The sequence below is a fragment of the Stigmatopora argus genome, chromosome 16, assembly GCF_051989625.1.
Source record: "Stigmatopora argus isolate UIUO_Sarg chromosome 16, RoL_Sarg_1.0, whole genome shotgun sequence".
In the NCBI taxonomy this organism is placed as follows: Eukaryota; Metazoa; Chordata; class Actinopteri; order Syngnathiformes; family Syngnathidae; genus Stigmatopora; species Stigmatopora argus.
Window position 1 is genome coordinate 9496062 of NC_135402.1, and position 13555 is coordinate 9509616.

Sequence of the window (13555 nt, forward strand, 5' to 3'; positions counted from 1 at the left end):
ATACTATTTTCCTATAAGAAATACAGCAAGAGTTATGAAAATATCCAGTTAGGTTTTTGAAAATGTATTTTTTAAATATATATTATTGAGTTATAAATAGGGTAAAACCATGTTAGCCTTTTGCTGTGAAACAAAGCATTTTGTGGGCACATTCTCGTATTCTAAAGTGTAATAAATACATAAATATTTAGAAAACTAAAGGGTGAAAAGCTGAAAAAGTTCATTTTAGTTTTTATGTGCGACCTTTAATTTCAAACCACTTGATATGTACGGTACATGTGTAAACATAAGGAGAAGAACAACAGTTTCAATTCTCACTAAGCACTAATTTGGCCTTTTAATTCCACATTCTTCCATTATTTACAATGGGAATGAGTAGAAAACTTTTGTGTAGCTTAATTTTAAACACAGCAAATTGATTTGGAATGGAATAAAGAAATCGCAAATTGAGATTGTACTTCAGATTGTAGTGGGGCTCCCTCGTAGGTTCAGGGTTTGGCACTGGAAAGACCCTGGAGACGCTGGTGCTCCTTGAGCCTGTCGAGAAACAAAGGAAACCGCCATTGCTACTCAAATAAAGAGTCCAAATACACTCAAATATAATGACAGAATTGATCTTCCTTACTTGGGATTTTATTATTTATGAAACACCACCATCATCACTTCAAACTTTCTTTAACTCAAGATTATATCAATATTATACAAAAACAGCAACAGGCAACTATGTGATACCTCTACTTACGAATGCCTCTAGATACGAAATTTTCGGGTTACGAATTTTTTTTATGGAATTTAGTGACTCGAGATACGAAAAAGGAACAAATTAGAGACTTTACATATAAAGTACACCTCTACTTACGGAATTTTCAAGTTACGGAAAAAGTTCTGGAACCAATTAATTTCGTAAGTAGAGGTATGACTGTATATTAAAGTGTTGCATTTTTTGTGCAGATGGCAGTAAAAGTACAAATTGAAAAATGAAACAGTCCCGTTACTATTGTGAAACATTTTGGCGACAGTGAACATTTATTCTAAGTTATCAATAGCTTAACTAATTAACCGTGTTGCGGTAGTTAGTAATACAGGGAGCCCACAGGTTATGATGTCCCGGACCTCTTTACGACGATATCAAAAACGCTGGCAACGAACGTCTAATATATTTTAATTGGGAAGGGCTTGAAGCAATCAAACGATATGTAATGCCATCAATGGTGGCCAAAGGCCACAAAATATGTATATATACAATAGTGTACCCAAAACCTCCCCAAATGTATTATCCAAGATAATTTTTGCTGGTGTGCACATGATAAAGCTTTTGTCTGCCCCTTTAACAGAGCAATTTCTCACCTGACGGCGTTGATCCTGATGAATCCCGAGGCGTCGCATGGTTCATAGTCTCCTTGCACGTCCATGCTAGACAAAAGAAAGACGATGGCGGCACACAAACACACAGCACCGAAGCCTCATTAACTGCTGGGATAACTGGATCATAGATAAAATCTTCAACGGGAATGATGTGGTTATTGATTCCTCCCTTGTTGTTCCATTTTGGGCTCATTTGCCCCAAATGGGTCAATATCGTCCCATGTTTTTATGTAGTACAATAAAGCCCAAATCATTACCCTTTAATCAATGGGCTACAATAAATTCAGTCATTTCCAATAATTCTGAGGATAAATTAAACTTGTATCTTAACGCACCACTATTACCGTATTTCCAGACTATTTCATCTCCATTCCTATTTTGATTGTGATGTCACAACCAGAATTGCTAGAAAAAAAGTGGGTGTTCCCTGATGCATTGTTTTGAATGGAATAACTCTGAAAATGGTTCATTATTATTATATATTTTTGGAGTATCTGGTCCGGCCCACATGCGATCCTAAAATCCAGTGGCGGGCCGTCAGGGCCTTCAAGGCCTTCTCTGCTGGCCTAAGAAATATCTGAATCATATATTATATTTTGTCCATGAATCCGTATTAAATAATTCCAAATTGTCTGTTAACTTCCTTTCATTGCTTTCCCCCTGGTTGCACTGCTTCCAGATGTCTGTTTTCATATTGAAGCATTTAACCAATCACATTTCAGCCATTATTTGTTGCCAGGGTCAGAAATATGCCTCAAGGCCTTCACAATCAGTTCTGCAGGCTCTGCTGCATTAAACAAGCGTCGATAAGACTGTTGCTTTAACCAATCAGAATTCGATTTAGTGACACCAGGCCTTCTCGCAGGCGTAGGGATAAGTCATCGCTTTCACCAACTATGATTGGCTAGTGATATAGTAGGCGGGCCAAAGCCAGAGTGAGCAAACTCAACCCACAATGGCCGACGAGGGAAAACAAATGGATGTGGTTGCAGATTCATTTTCTACATGTAAAATTACATTAGTGCAATCGCTTTAATTTTTGGACCCGGATAGCAATTAGGATTTTGACCACTCCCATGCAAAACCTTTATTTAAGATATTGTTTTCCACTGATTTTTGCACGTCTCCAAAACACACCATCGAAGTTAACCCAGTCTAATCCTCACAACTTCGGAAAGAAAAAGACTCCAGGAAAACAAATACCCAGATAGTTTGAGAACACCTGATTCGATGGGATTCTTAGGTTCATCTGCGAGTTGGACAAAAAGGCGCTAAATCAATGTCTCGCTCTGTTATTGCCTTCCCTCACGAGTGCACGGAGCACAAAGGCGTGCAACGGCGCGGCATGTAATTACGGCAGTTTTCTACCTGCCGTGCTTAATACACCGCCCGGCCCGAGTCCTCTTTTGGCTGCCCAGTGTTTTCGCCCGCCGCTCATTTTTCGCCAGCACTTAGCCAAAGAGGAAATTGCCGACAAATGATAGGATAAACACGATAAAAAAGAAAGTCTGACAACTAAATCATCAACTTTCAATCCAAGGCTCCCTGCCTGCCACCTGAGCGCCATTATGAGTGAGTGGCTTTGGAGGATATAGTCGCGTAAGTGAGCGCACGTCGCTGGCGGAAACCCTGCCGTCTAATTGAGAGGCGAGTCTGTAGACGGGTGGGGAGGGTGACATTTCCCTCTCAGGTGGGTGCGGTGACGGGTTGCGTTACCACTGTGTTAATGATGCAGTTTAATGTCGCCTACGGAGAGACGGCGCAATGCCGGCGGGGGGGATTTGCGTGTGTTGCTGTCCCAAAACGACAAATGTATAAAAAGGTATATCGTTTTTCAGTGGACGCAGTATGCTTCTGGTATAGAATGCCATTCGCAAAAAGTTTTCAGTTGTCCATCATGACTGACTACATGTGATTTTGTATTCCCCAGTAAACTAAAGAGCGTTTCATTAGGTGCCTTTGTCATTTGTTCAGGGATATTTGAAGTGATCGCTTTTATGGGGGGTACTCGGACGTTTGGTCGCCCGGACGTTTGGTCGCCCGGACGTTTGGTCGCCCGGACGTTTGGTCGCTCGGACGTTTGGTCGCCGGATGTTTGACAACATGACAGAGAGTTTACTGTTGAAACCAGCTCTCAAAATTATATTCATGAGAGAGAGTTTAATATCTAAATATCTACTGTTGAAACCAGCTCTCAAAATTATATTCACCCGGGCGACCAAATGTCCGGGCGACCAAACGTCCGGCGACCAAACGTCCGATGACCAAACGTCCGGTCACGTTTACGGGGAACCTGACTTTGTGACGGTGAAACATAACACTGCAGTCGTAAAAAGGTAGCTAAGTGCGCACTTTCAAAAATAAATTGTCCAGATTCAAGTCATAGTACGGGTTATTTCCACATTTCCAACATATTCCCAGCTATTTTTGGAGTATCTGGTCCGGCCCACATGCGATCCTAAAATCTATATCCTAATATAAAGTGGTACTTCTACTTACAAATGATTCTAAATACGAAAATTTCAGGTTAGGAAATCCCTTTACTATGCAAATTACTTTCCTAATATACAAAAACAAGATCAGAGTTATGAAGCCCGCCAAAACATCAATACATTTCCTCCGTCATTTTATTTTGAAATTGTTGTGGAAGCGTTTTGTCCTGCTAGACAATCTCCTTACACTCTGTTGGCTTCCCATTGGCTGTCTGCCAACAAGAACTCCATGATTTTTTTTGTGTAGTGAAAGCAACTTTGTTCTTTATTTAAAATTACTGGTGTGAATGAAATGAAGAAACGGGCCCTGTTAGCCATCCATGACTGGTATGGCAACTTAAATTTTCAAAGTTTTAAATTCATAATTTGAAGTTGTTTAGATGTGTTTATGTGGTTTGTCTGCTGCCAAACGTTAGCTTCCTCCTTACACTTATGCACCTGCACGAATAGAAAATGTTTTTGCATGCTTGTTATTCATTTTAATACATTAATAAAACATTCTGTTATCTTTTTTTCTCATTTTTGTTTGTTTCTCACATCTTTTGTACAAAATAGGGACACTTTGATCATTTGTAAAGAAGGGTTTTGTAGGACCGTGGAATGAATTAGAGCAAATGTGTCAAAGTGGCGGCCTGGGGGCCAAATCTGGCCCACCGCATCATTTTGTGTGGCCCGGGAAAATAAATCATGAGTGCCGACTTTCTGTTTTAGGATCAAATTAAAAAGAAGAGTATAGATGTATATTAAATTTCCTGATTTTCCCCCTTTTAAATCAATAATTGTAATTTTTTAATCCATTTTTTCTATGTTTTTAGTTCAAAAATCATTTTGTGAAATCTAAAAATATATATAAAAAAGCTAAAATAGACATTGTTTTAGATCTACAAAAAAATGAATTTCCAGGGCTTTTAATCCAGTTCTTTTAACCCATTTATAAAAAAATATATCTAAATATTATATCTAAAATGGTCCGGCCCACGTGAAATCAAGTTGACGTTAAAGCGGCCCGCGAATCAACCCGAGTCTGACACCCCTGAATTAGAGAATTTACGTACGTGTAAGTTATGAAACAAGTTCTGGAATCAATAAATGTTGTAAGTAGAGGTACCACTGTATTTCGGAAATATATTTATTAACCCTAGGAAGGTATCAAAGCCTCCCTTGTATCCTGGAAGAAAAGGTTTAACACCCACCGCAGAGTGTGTGACGTGCCCCCATCCGAGAGGACACCGATTGTGTGATTGAAAAGCGACCTCGTAGACCAAGAAATCCACAAGAGCCTTCTTCTCCCCTTTGACTCCTTTTCTCTCGTCAAGATCAAAACAGAGCGCCTGCTTGGCAAAGCGCTGTGAGAAACGAAACGTCTGTACACTTGAGGCATCGCGCCTCCTGACCCGCTTAACAAGCGTGACGTTTTTTTTGCTACTTCGCCCTTAAAAGCCTGCCGAACGTCAGCACCCTCTCCTCCGGCGGAAAAACGCTATTAGCCACTTGCGTCTAGGTTACAAGTGTTGTCTGTGATTCGAGTGGCTACGTAGAGACATACGGAGGGGTTTTCACTTCGGTCTGTCCTGAGCCTGCCCACGGGGCATCGGGGGTCAACGTCCTGAACAAACCCACTGTTAGCCGCAAAGAGAGGTCGAGGAGGGGGGAGAATGGGTAAGGAACCCGGCTCCACGCTCCTCTGATGTCTTTGTGTGTGTAGCGTGTCAATGGGGCGTTCGGGCGAGCTGACGCAAGCTGGTACGTTTGTGTTGAAAGACTCTATTCTATGCCTACCTGACCAATTCCTGATTGTACAGGGACTTGGGCGACTCTCGTCCCAGGATGTAGACCTGGCCCTTGAAGACGGACAGCTGCACTTTGCCTTCAATGTTCTCCTGGGACTTGGCTATGCAGTGGTGCACAAAGTCAAACTCGGGACTGTACCAGAAGCCTAAGGGAGGAAATGGGATTGAACATTAAACGTTGACAATTCACGTTTTATTAAGGGGCACATGTTAAGAGGGATATTTTTTTTATGATTTTTATGATAAAATTATCTACAATGAGTCAATAAGGGTGCGCTAAGATAAGAATTCCGTCAACCAAAATGGCTGCTCGTGGCTCAACGAGATGGAACTTGACATTAAGTCATGACATAGCATAAATAAGATTATTTGTTAAACGCAACAACTCTAACAGAAAACAACACATTTACAGATCACAATGATTTTTTCAATAACGTTGACAAAGCTACCAGTTTAATGAATTTGACTTCTATTGCTGTCAAACGACCTAAATGAGGTTATTACTGGTTAATCACCCATTTCATGACAAAACAAAACAGGTTTTTTTTCTTCTTTGGAAGGGCTACATTGTAGTTTTGTGTCTACCAACTAGGGATGGTACGATAAATCAAATAATCGACAATTAATCGATTATCAAAATGATGAACCTTTTTGATATTGGAATTCTCTTTTGAGACCAGTAAACGCAAAAGTTCTTTAATTTTCTTTTATTTTATTTTTTATTGGTTTAATTTATTGTAATTCAAAAATCAAAAGGTCTTCCTAATTTTATTTTTCACTGTGGCTTTTAATTTATCCACATTTTTTACTTTGAAAAACAAAGAAGGGAAATGACTATTCTCATTTAACCTACACAAACAAAATGGAAAACACTCCAAATTTTCAATTTCATTCATCTTCAAATTCCTCACAAGGCTCACGGGGGTGGTGGAGCATATCCCGGCCAACCATGGGCAGCAGGCATGGGACATTCTGAATTGACAACCACTCACAATCATACCGCCACGAGGGGGAATCGAACCCAAACTGCCCGCCCCAAAGTCAGGCGGAAGAACCACTGCCCCACACGTTAGCTAGATTAGTGTTTCCCAACCTTTTTTGAGCTGCAGCACTTTTTTTGCATTGGTGAAAATCTTCTAATTTCAAACTATGTTACCTATATTAACTTTATAAAGTCGTTCTCATCAATTAAATTAAATAACCCCCTCCAAATGATTCCAAAATCTTTTTTTTCACACCGATGTAATGTCATCAAAGTTGATGTCCGCAGACCCCTAACAACTTTCAGTTCGACTTATGTTAAAACAATTAAAGCAACGTTTTTTTAACTTTATTTTAATTTGGACTTTGTCCCAATATTATGCAAAGAATCATGTACTCACAGAGACTATACGTCACTAAAAGTTGATGCCCCTGAAACCAAACAACTTCCAATTCACGTACCGTAAAATCAGGAAAATGACTTAAATATCGTAATATTCCGACTTTTATTTTTCCTTCCAATAGGAATTCAACCACCTAACATTTCGAGAAGAGCCATTTTGTGCTCACACAGACTTAACATCGACAAAAGTTGAAGCCCGGAAAACCAAAGAGCTTCCGGTTTACTTCACATAAAAATAAACAACAAAATGACTTTAATCTCATAATATTCCGATTTGAATCTTATGTACAGTCTATGATTTCATATTAGTTAGATGACTATGAGTGAAACATGGCGACTTGCTAGAGAATCGCCGGTTGTGCATGGTGTGGACAGATGGAGGAGGCTTGGGCCCGCATTTGTTCGAGGAAGTCCCCCACCACTCGGCGGGGGTCTTCCTCTGATCAGCACCTGAACTCCACCTCATCATCTGTCCACATTCAAAGACCAAAGCCGTCCCCTTTTAATCTCTTTAATTATGGCATTCTAGCTTCATTAGTTGGCATTTAGCGCCCATATTTGAAGGGTCCGACTGGAAAATCTAACAAATTGATGCATGCAAGAGATTGCATTTTTTATATTCTTTTTATTGATAATCATTTGAGCATGGATAGGGACCCCAAAAACCATAGAGCAGTGGTTCCCAAACTATCTTACCTGACGCCCCCCTTCTTGCTTCCAGTAGACTCGCACAACCCCCCCCCCCTCCCACTTCCTCTTTTGCTCATGTGAACTTATTTTATTTTATTGCATTTATTTCTTAGCATTGTTCAGGAAAACAGATCTCTGTTAATAGAAAACGGGTTAGACCGTTGGAATGACTGCTATAATCATATTTTGCATGTATTTAATGGCAGATATTTGTTCTTTGATTTTATTATTCTTATAATCTATTTAAACATTTTTTTAGCAGATGACTTCACGCCCCCCTTGAATTCTCTTTACGCCTCCCTAGGGGGGCGCGCCCCCCAGTTTGGGAACCACTGCCCTAGAGGAAACTGAATATTGCCGTAATGGAAAACAAATTGCGGACAGGTGCATGGTTAAAATAACCCGCACCAACACATTTTTTTAAATCTCCTGTGTTAATGTTTTAAATCCAATGTTTTTTTTAAATCCAGGGTGGGGAAAGTATGATTTTTTTTTTTAATCTGGAGTTTTTAAATTAAATAAAACAGATCCATTAACTCTTTGGATGCCATTGACAGCGACATACATAATTTTTTTTCAACTGGAAGGGCAGCATTTCCTTTTTCTGATGTTTTTTTTTCAGATAAACGTACTAGTTTTCACAATAAAATGCAATTGTCCCGCATAGTCCCGCCTTTCCTCATGACGTCAGTAATACCCATTGTCCCAATCACTTGTGTTTGGGTTTTTTAGTGTGTATGGACGTGGGCATAACTGATGTCACAAAGTGGCTGTCATTTTTTGTGATTAAACATTATTTTTTATCCATTATCACAGGTCTAAGAATTTAGCAATTGTACTTTGACTATTACATAAATATCATTTACACGTGTTTTTCCACCCTTAAAAGTCTAAATTACAGTGTAAATGTTTTTCACGATGTCAATAAACTAAAAAAACAACTTCATTCATGAAAATGGAAGATTATTTGCGACAAGAGCAAATTTACAATTATATTGATCATCAGGTAAAAAATAATAATGAACTAAAATGTTTTTTTTTTAAATAAACGGCCCCCAGTCAAATTGCATTGGATGTCTAACACTGTCAATTGCTCTAAAACATGATCACTACACAGCATTCACACGTGAAATGAATTTGATGTCTATACCTATCAATGCCAGTTTAAAATCTATTATTTGTATTCTTTTGTTGAAGTAAATAATTGTTGAATTTACTGAAACAGGATAATCCAAGTAAAATAAGCAACACTAAAGTATAAAAAAAACAAATTTATGAAATCGTGGAGGCTGCAAAGGATTTGATCACATTTACATTTTGACCCTATTTGGCCCATCAGTTAATATTAAAATTCCAGCCACACATACTTTGCTGACCGTTTGCGTTAACGTCTGGTCAAAACCAGCAGTATTAAATTATGAGCGTGCGTGTGTGTGTGTTCACGTGGTGTTTCTGGAGGGTATAAGTGAAGTGGCCAAATACTCCTGTCTCTAATGCCCCTGATCCTATTATGTGGTTGAAAGTGCGGAGGAGACTGGAGAGCGAGCAGAAGGGAGGATTAAGACACCTGAGTCACACGCGCACACACACAGATGAATGGATAAACTCATACACCAGGGGTGTCAATTACAATGACAATTTTTGGCGGACATATATATATATATATATATATATATATATATATATATATATATATATATATATATTTCATGCAACATGCTTATTTATTTACTCATTTATTGCCTATTTATTTATGTCTAAAATGTATTTTCCTGTGTCTGTATTATCACCCTCTTGCTACTGTGACAATGAAATTTCCCGAATATGGGATGAATAAAGTAATCTAAATCTAATCTAAATCTAATTCTAAATCTAATTCTAAATCTAATTCTAAATCTAATATAATTATAATCCTAATCTAAATCTCATTCTAAATCTCATTCTAAATCTCATTCTAAATCTCATTCTAAATCTCATTCTAAATCTCATTCTAAATCTCATTCTAAATCTAAATCTAATTCTAATTCTAAATCTAATTCTAAATCTAATTCTAACTCTAAATCTAATTCTAAGTATAAATCTAATTCTAAATCTAATTCTAAATCTAATTCTAAGTATAAATCCAATTCTAATCTAATTCTAAATGTAATCTAATTCTACATCTAAATCTAATCTAATTCTAATTCTACATCTAAATCTAATCTAATTCTAATCTAAATCTAAATCTAAATCTAAATCTAATTCTAAATCTAAATCTAATTCTAAATCTAATTCAAATTCAAATTCAAATTCAAATTCAAATTCAAAATCTAATCTAATCTAATCCTAAATCTAGTTCTAAATCTAGTTCTAAATCTAGTTCTAAATCTAGTTCTAAATCTAGTTCTAAATCAAGTTCTAAATCAAGTTCTAAATCTAGTTCTAAATCTAGTTCTAAATCTAGTTCTAAATCTAGTTCCAAATCTAGTTCCAAATCTAGTTCCAAATCTAGTTCCAAATCCAGTTCCAAATCTAAATCTAAATCTAATCTAATGTAAATCTAATCTGTTGTGAATAAACGGCACGGCACGAGAGTGTTTACCACGTCCCCCATTGTAGTTCTTAGATTGGAGGTTTCAATCCCCGGGGTGTTCCAACCTTCCTGTGCGGGAGTTTACATGTTCTCTCCTGGTACGCTAATTTCCCTCCACATCCCCAAAAAATTTTTGTTCGTTTTTAATAAATGTCCCAAGAATGGTGCAGGAGTTACATGTCTATGTCTCTGCATTGTTTCTACTCTGCTAGTCTCAAATAAGTTTCCAACTGAGAATTTGTAAAAATGAGCAACAACAAATTGGTGCCACGCCGTCAAGAAAAAAGATTATTTCACATATGAGAGACTTACCGTTGTAGACAAGTTCCGAAAACTTGATGCCGAGGCCCTGCTTGATTCTGCGGACCTCCTTGTCCATGGTGAAGGTCTCAATGTCGAGATGGGCCGCCAAAAGAATGGTACCTCCAGGGGTTTCATAGATCCCTGAAAAATAAATAGAACAACAACTAAACAAATGTCCCTTTGGGTGTCTTAGTTTCTTTTAGCAACATCTTTGTATTGGTCTTGTGGCGCTTAAAAATGAGACAATTTACGAATCAAGTAATACATTTTTTTTAAATCCTTTATCTATCACCAGACCAACATCTGGCTCTCGAGCCGCATGCGGCTCTTTGCTTCTTATCATATTTTGTATCTCCTGTGGCCCTTTGCCACGTTTCATGTTTCCCTTATTTTTATTCTCTCTTCAAACACAAATTCATCAGAGCCCAGTTAAAAAATAAATTACAGTGGTACCTCGAGATACGAGCTTAATTCGTTCCGGGACTGAGCTCGTATGTCGATTTACTCGTAACTCAAATGAAAATCAAAATATGTCTCAAACCTCAAGATAAATATTTGCCCGAAATTTTACTCTTATCTCAAATTAATGGTATGTCGGGGTACCACTGTATGCTCATATATCAATGTATGTCTCATATCTCAAGATAAATATTTGCCCGAAATTTTACTCGTATCTCAAATTAATGGTATGTCGGGGTACCACTGTATATTTCAAAATGAATTTGTCAGATTCCATTTTTACGCTGCTAAGGTGTGGCTCTTTGACCCTCAGTTTAAAATTTTGGCTAATTCCATCTAACTTGTTTGCCAGCCCAGAAAACCACATCACATTCTGAGGATGGAGTGCAAAAATGCTGAAAATAATCTTAACATTTCTGTCTGAACTTTTCTTTTGGCCAACAATTGAATAGGAACAAAAGACGCAGCAAGAATATTAGCCATTGACAGACAGGCCTGCTCGCTAAATATGGACGAGTGTGTCCATGCGGGCTAAATGACAGGGTAGGAGGCCCCTGCCAGCCAGCAGCATGGACCAGGACTCTGCCTATACCCTGCAATTTACCCCCTCCGGACTGGGAGGGGCGGCAAAAAAAAAAAAAAGAGGTTGCTGACAGCGGGAATGAAGCTGTCGCTCAAATGTCAGCTCAAAAAAAATGGAGGGAGTAGGATGAGGTCGTCACAGGCCGAAAACCACTGCTCTGCGATTTAATCTCCCGGTCTGTACAAGTGAAAAAATCCTCCAGTGCTAGTCGTGACCTGAAAATGGAGAAGCACTTACTGCGGCGCTGGCGGCCAGAAAGCCAGCTTAGCCCGGCCGCTAATTGTCCAAAGCCTGGGACGGCCGCCACCCGAGCTCCAAGGGCCCGTGGCCTTTCGCTCATCCAGCCGAGGGCACGTAAGGACATTTCCGCGAGGACTGCCTCTATCAGATCAAATAGGCTAAGACTGCCTCCAACTAAACTTGGCTTAAAAAGTGCTTAGTGGCAAGGGGAGAACAATAGGAAGCTTTCTGGAAGTTGAGTTAAGGCTTAAGGAGAAAACACCTCCGGTGTTTTTTCGGGTTTTAATCCCAAGAAGGGATGACAGCTACGGAAAAATTCAAGGGGGCGACTATTTAACCAAACTAAGTCAGGCTGCGTGAGCTGCAATTAGGGTTGCCAATCGTCCCTTGAAATAACGGAATCGTCTCTTTTTCAGAAGAAAAGTATTAAGGTTCAGGGACGTGCTTTTTCCTGTATTATTAGCAGACTTTTTAAAAAAAGTGTCCAATTTGTAGATCGAAAAGAGAAAATGCAAGCAAAGGCATTCATTCCCCCGCGTCTCAATCTTTGTGACTAATGAGCACACGATTAAGACAATAACATTAGGAAATCATACTTACCTTATTGGTCGACGTACTGTAGATGTTTTTTTTGGATAAACAATATTTTCCGGACTTTGAGGCGCATATGTTTCATAATTTTGCTGGGCCTGCGACAAATACTCAAGTGCAACATATGTTTTTTTAGGCTATAGTTTTCTGAAAACCAGCTATTTAACCTGTTGTTCACACACACACACACACACACACACACACACACACACATATATATATATATATATATATATATATATATATATATATATATGTATGTATACATATGTATATATGTATATGTATGTATATATATGTGTATATGTATGCGTGTGTGTATCTATGTGTATATGTATGTATATATGTATATATATATATATATATATGTATATGTATATACATGTAAGCGTGTGTGTATATATATATACATATGTACATACATATTCATATATACATAGATACATACATATATGTATATGTGTATATATATATGTGTATATGTATGTGTATTTATGTGTATATATATATGTATATGTATACATGTATACATGTATACATGTATACATGTATACATATATATACATATATATATATATATATATATATATATATATATATATATATATACATACACACATGTATATACATATATATACATATATATATATATATATATATATATATATATATATACATATATATATATATACATATATATCCATATGTATATATGTATATGTATGTATATATGTATATGTATGTATATGTGTATATGTATGCATGTGTGTATGTATGTGTATATGTATGTGTATATGTACGTATATGTATGCATATATGTGTATATGTATGCGTGTGTGTATGTGTATATGTATGTATATATATACATGTAAGCATGTGTATATATACATATGCACATACATATTCATATATACATAGATACATATATATATGTATATATATGTATGTGTATATATGTGTGTGTATATATATATATATATATATATTCACATATATACACATACATATACACATATATATATATACACATATACATACATATATGTATGCATCTATGTATATATGAATATGTATTCATATATACAT

The 13555-nt window shown here is 37.4% G+C and overlaps 1 protein-coding gene across 2 annotated transcripts in view; it reads right to left on the minus strand.

Annotated features, from left to right (window-relative positions):
• Window positions 1–223: 223 nt before the first annotated feature.
• Window positions 224–13555, minus strand: part of ass1 (argininosuccinate synthase 1) — a 38563-nt gene continuing 25231 nt past the window's right edge. For both annotated transcript variants that reach the window (XM_077622664.1, XM_077622665.1), the window contains exons 12-15: window positions 10606–10737; window positions 5637–5793; window positions 1348–1413; window positions 224–537 (exon numbers count right to left, since the gene is read on the minus strand). In XM_077622664.1, coding sequence (XP_077478790.1) covers window positions 489–537; window positions 1348–1413; window positions 5637–5793; window positions 10606–10737 — 404 coding nt within the window. In that variant the 3' untranslated portion in view covers window positions 224–488. The remainder of the gene's footprint in view (window positions 538–1347; window positions 1414–5636; window positions 5794–10605; window positions 10738–13555) is intronic.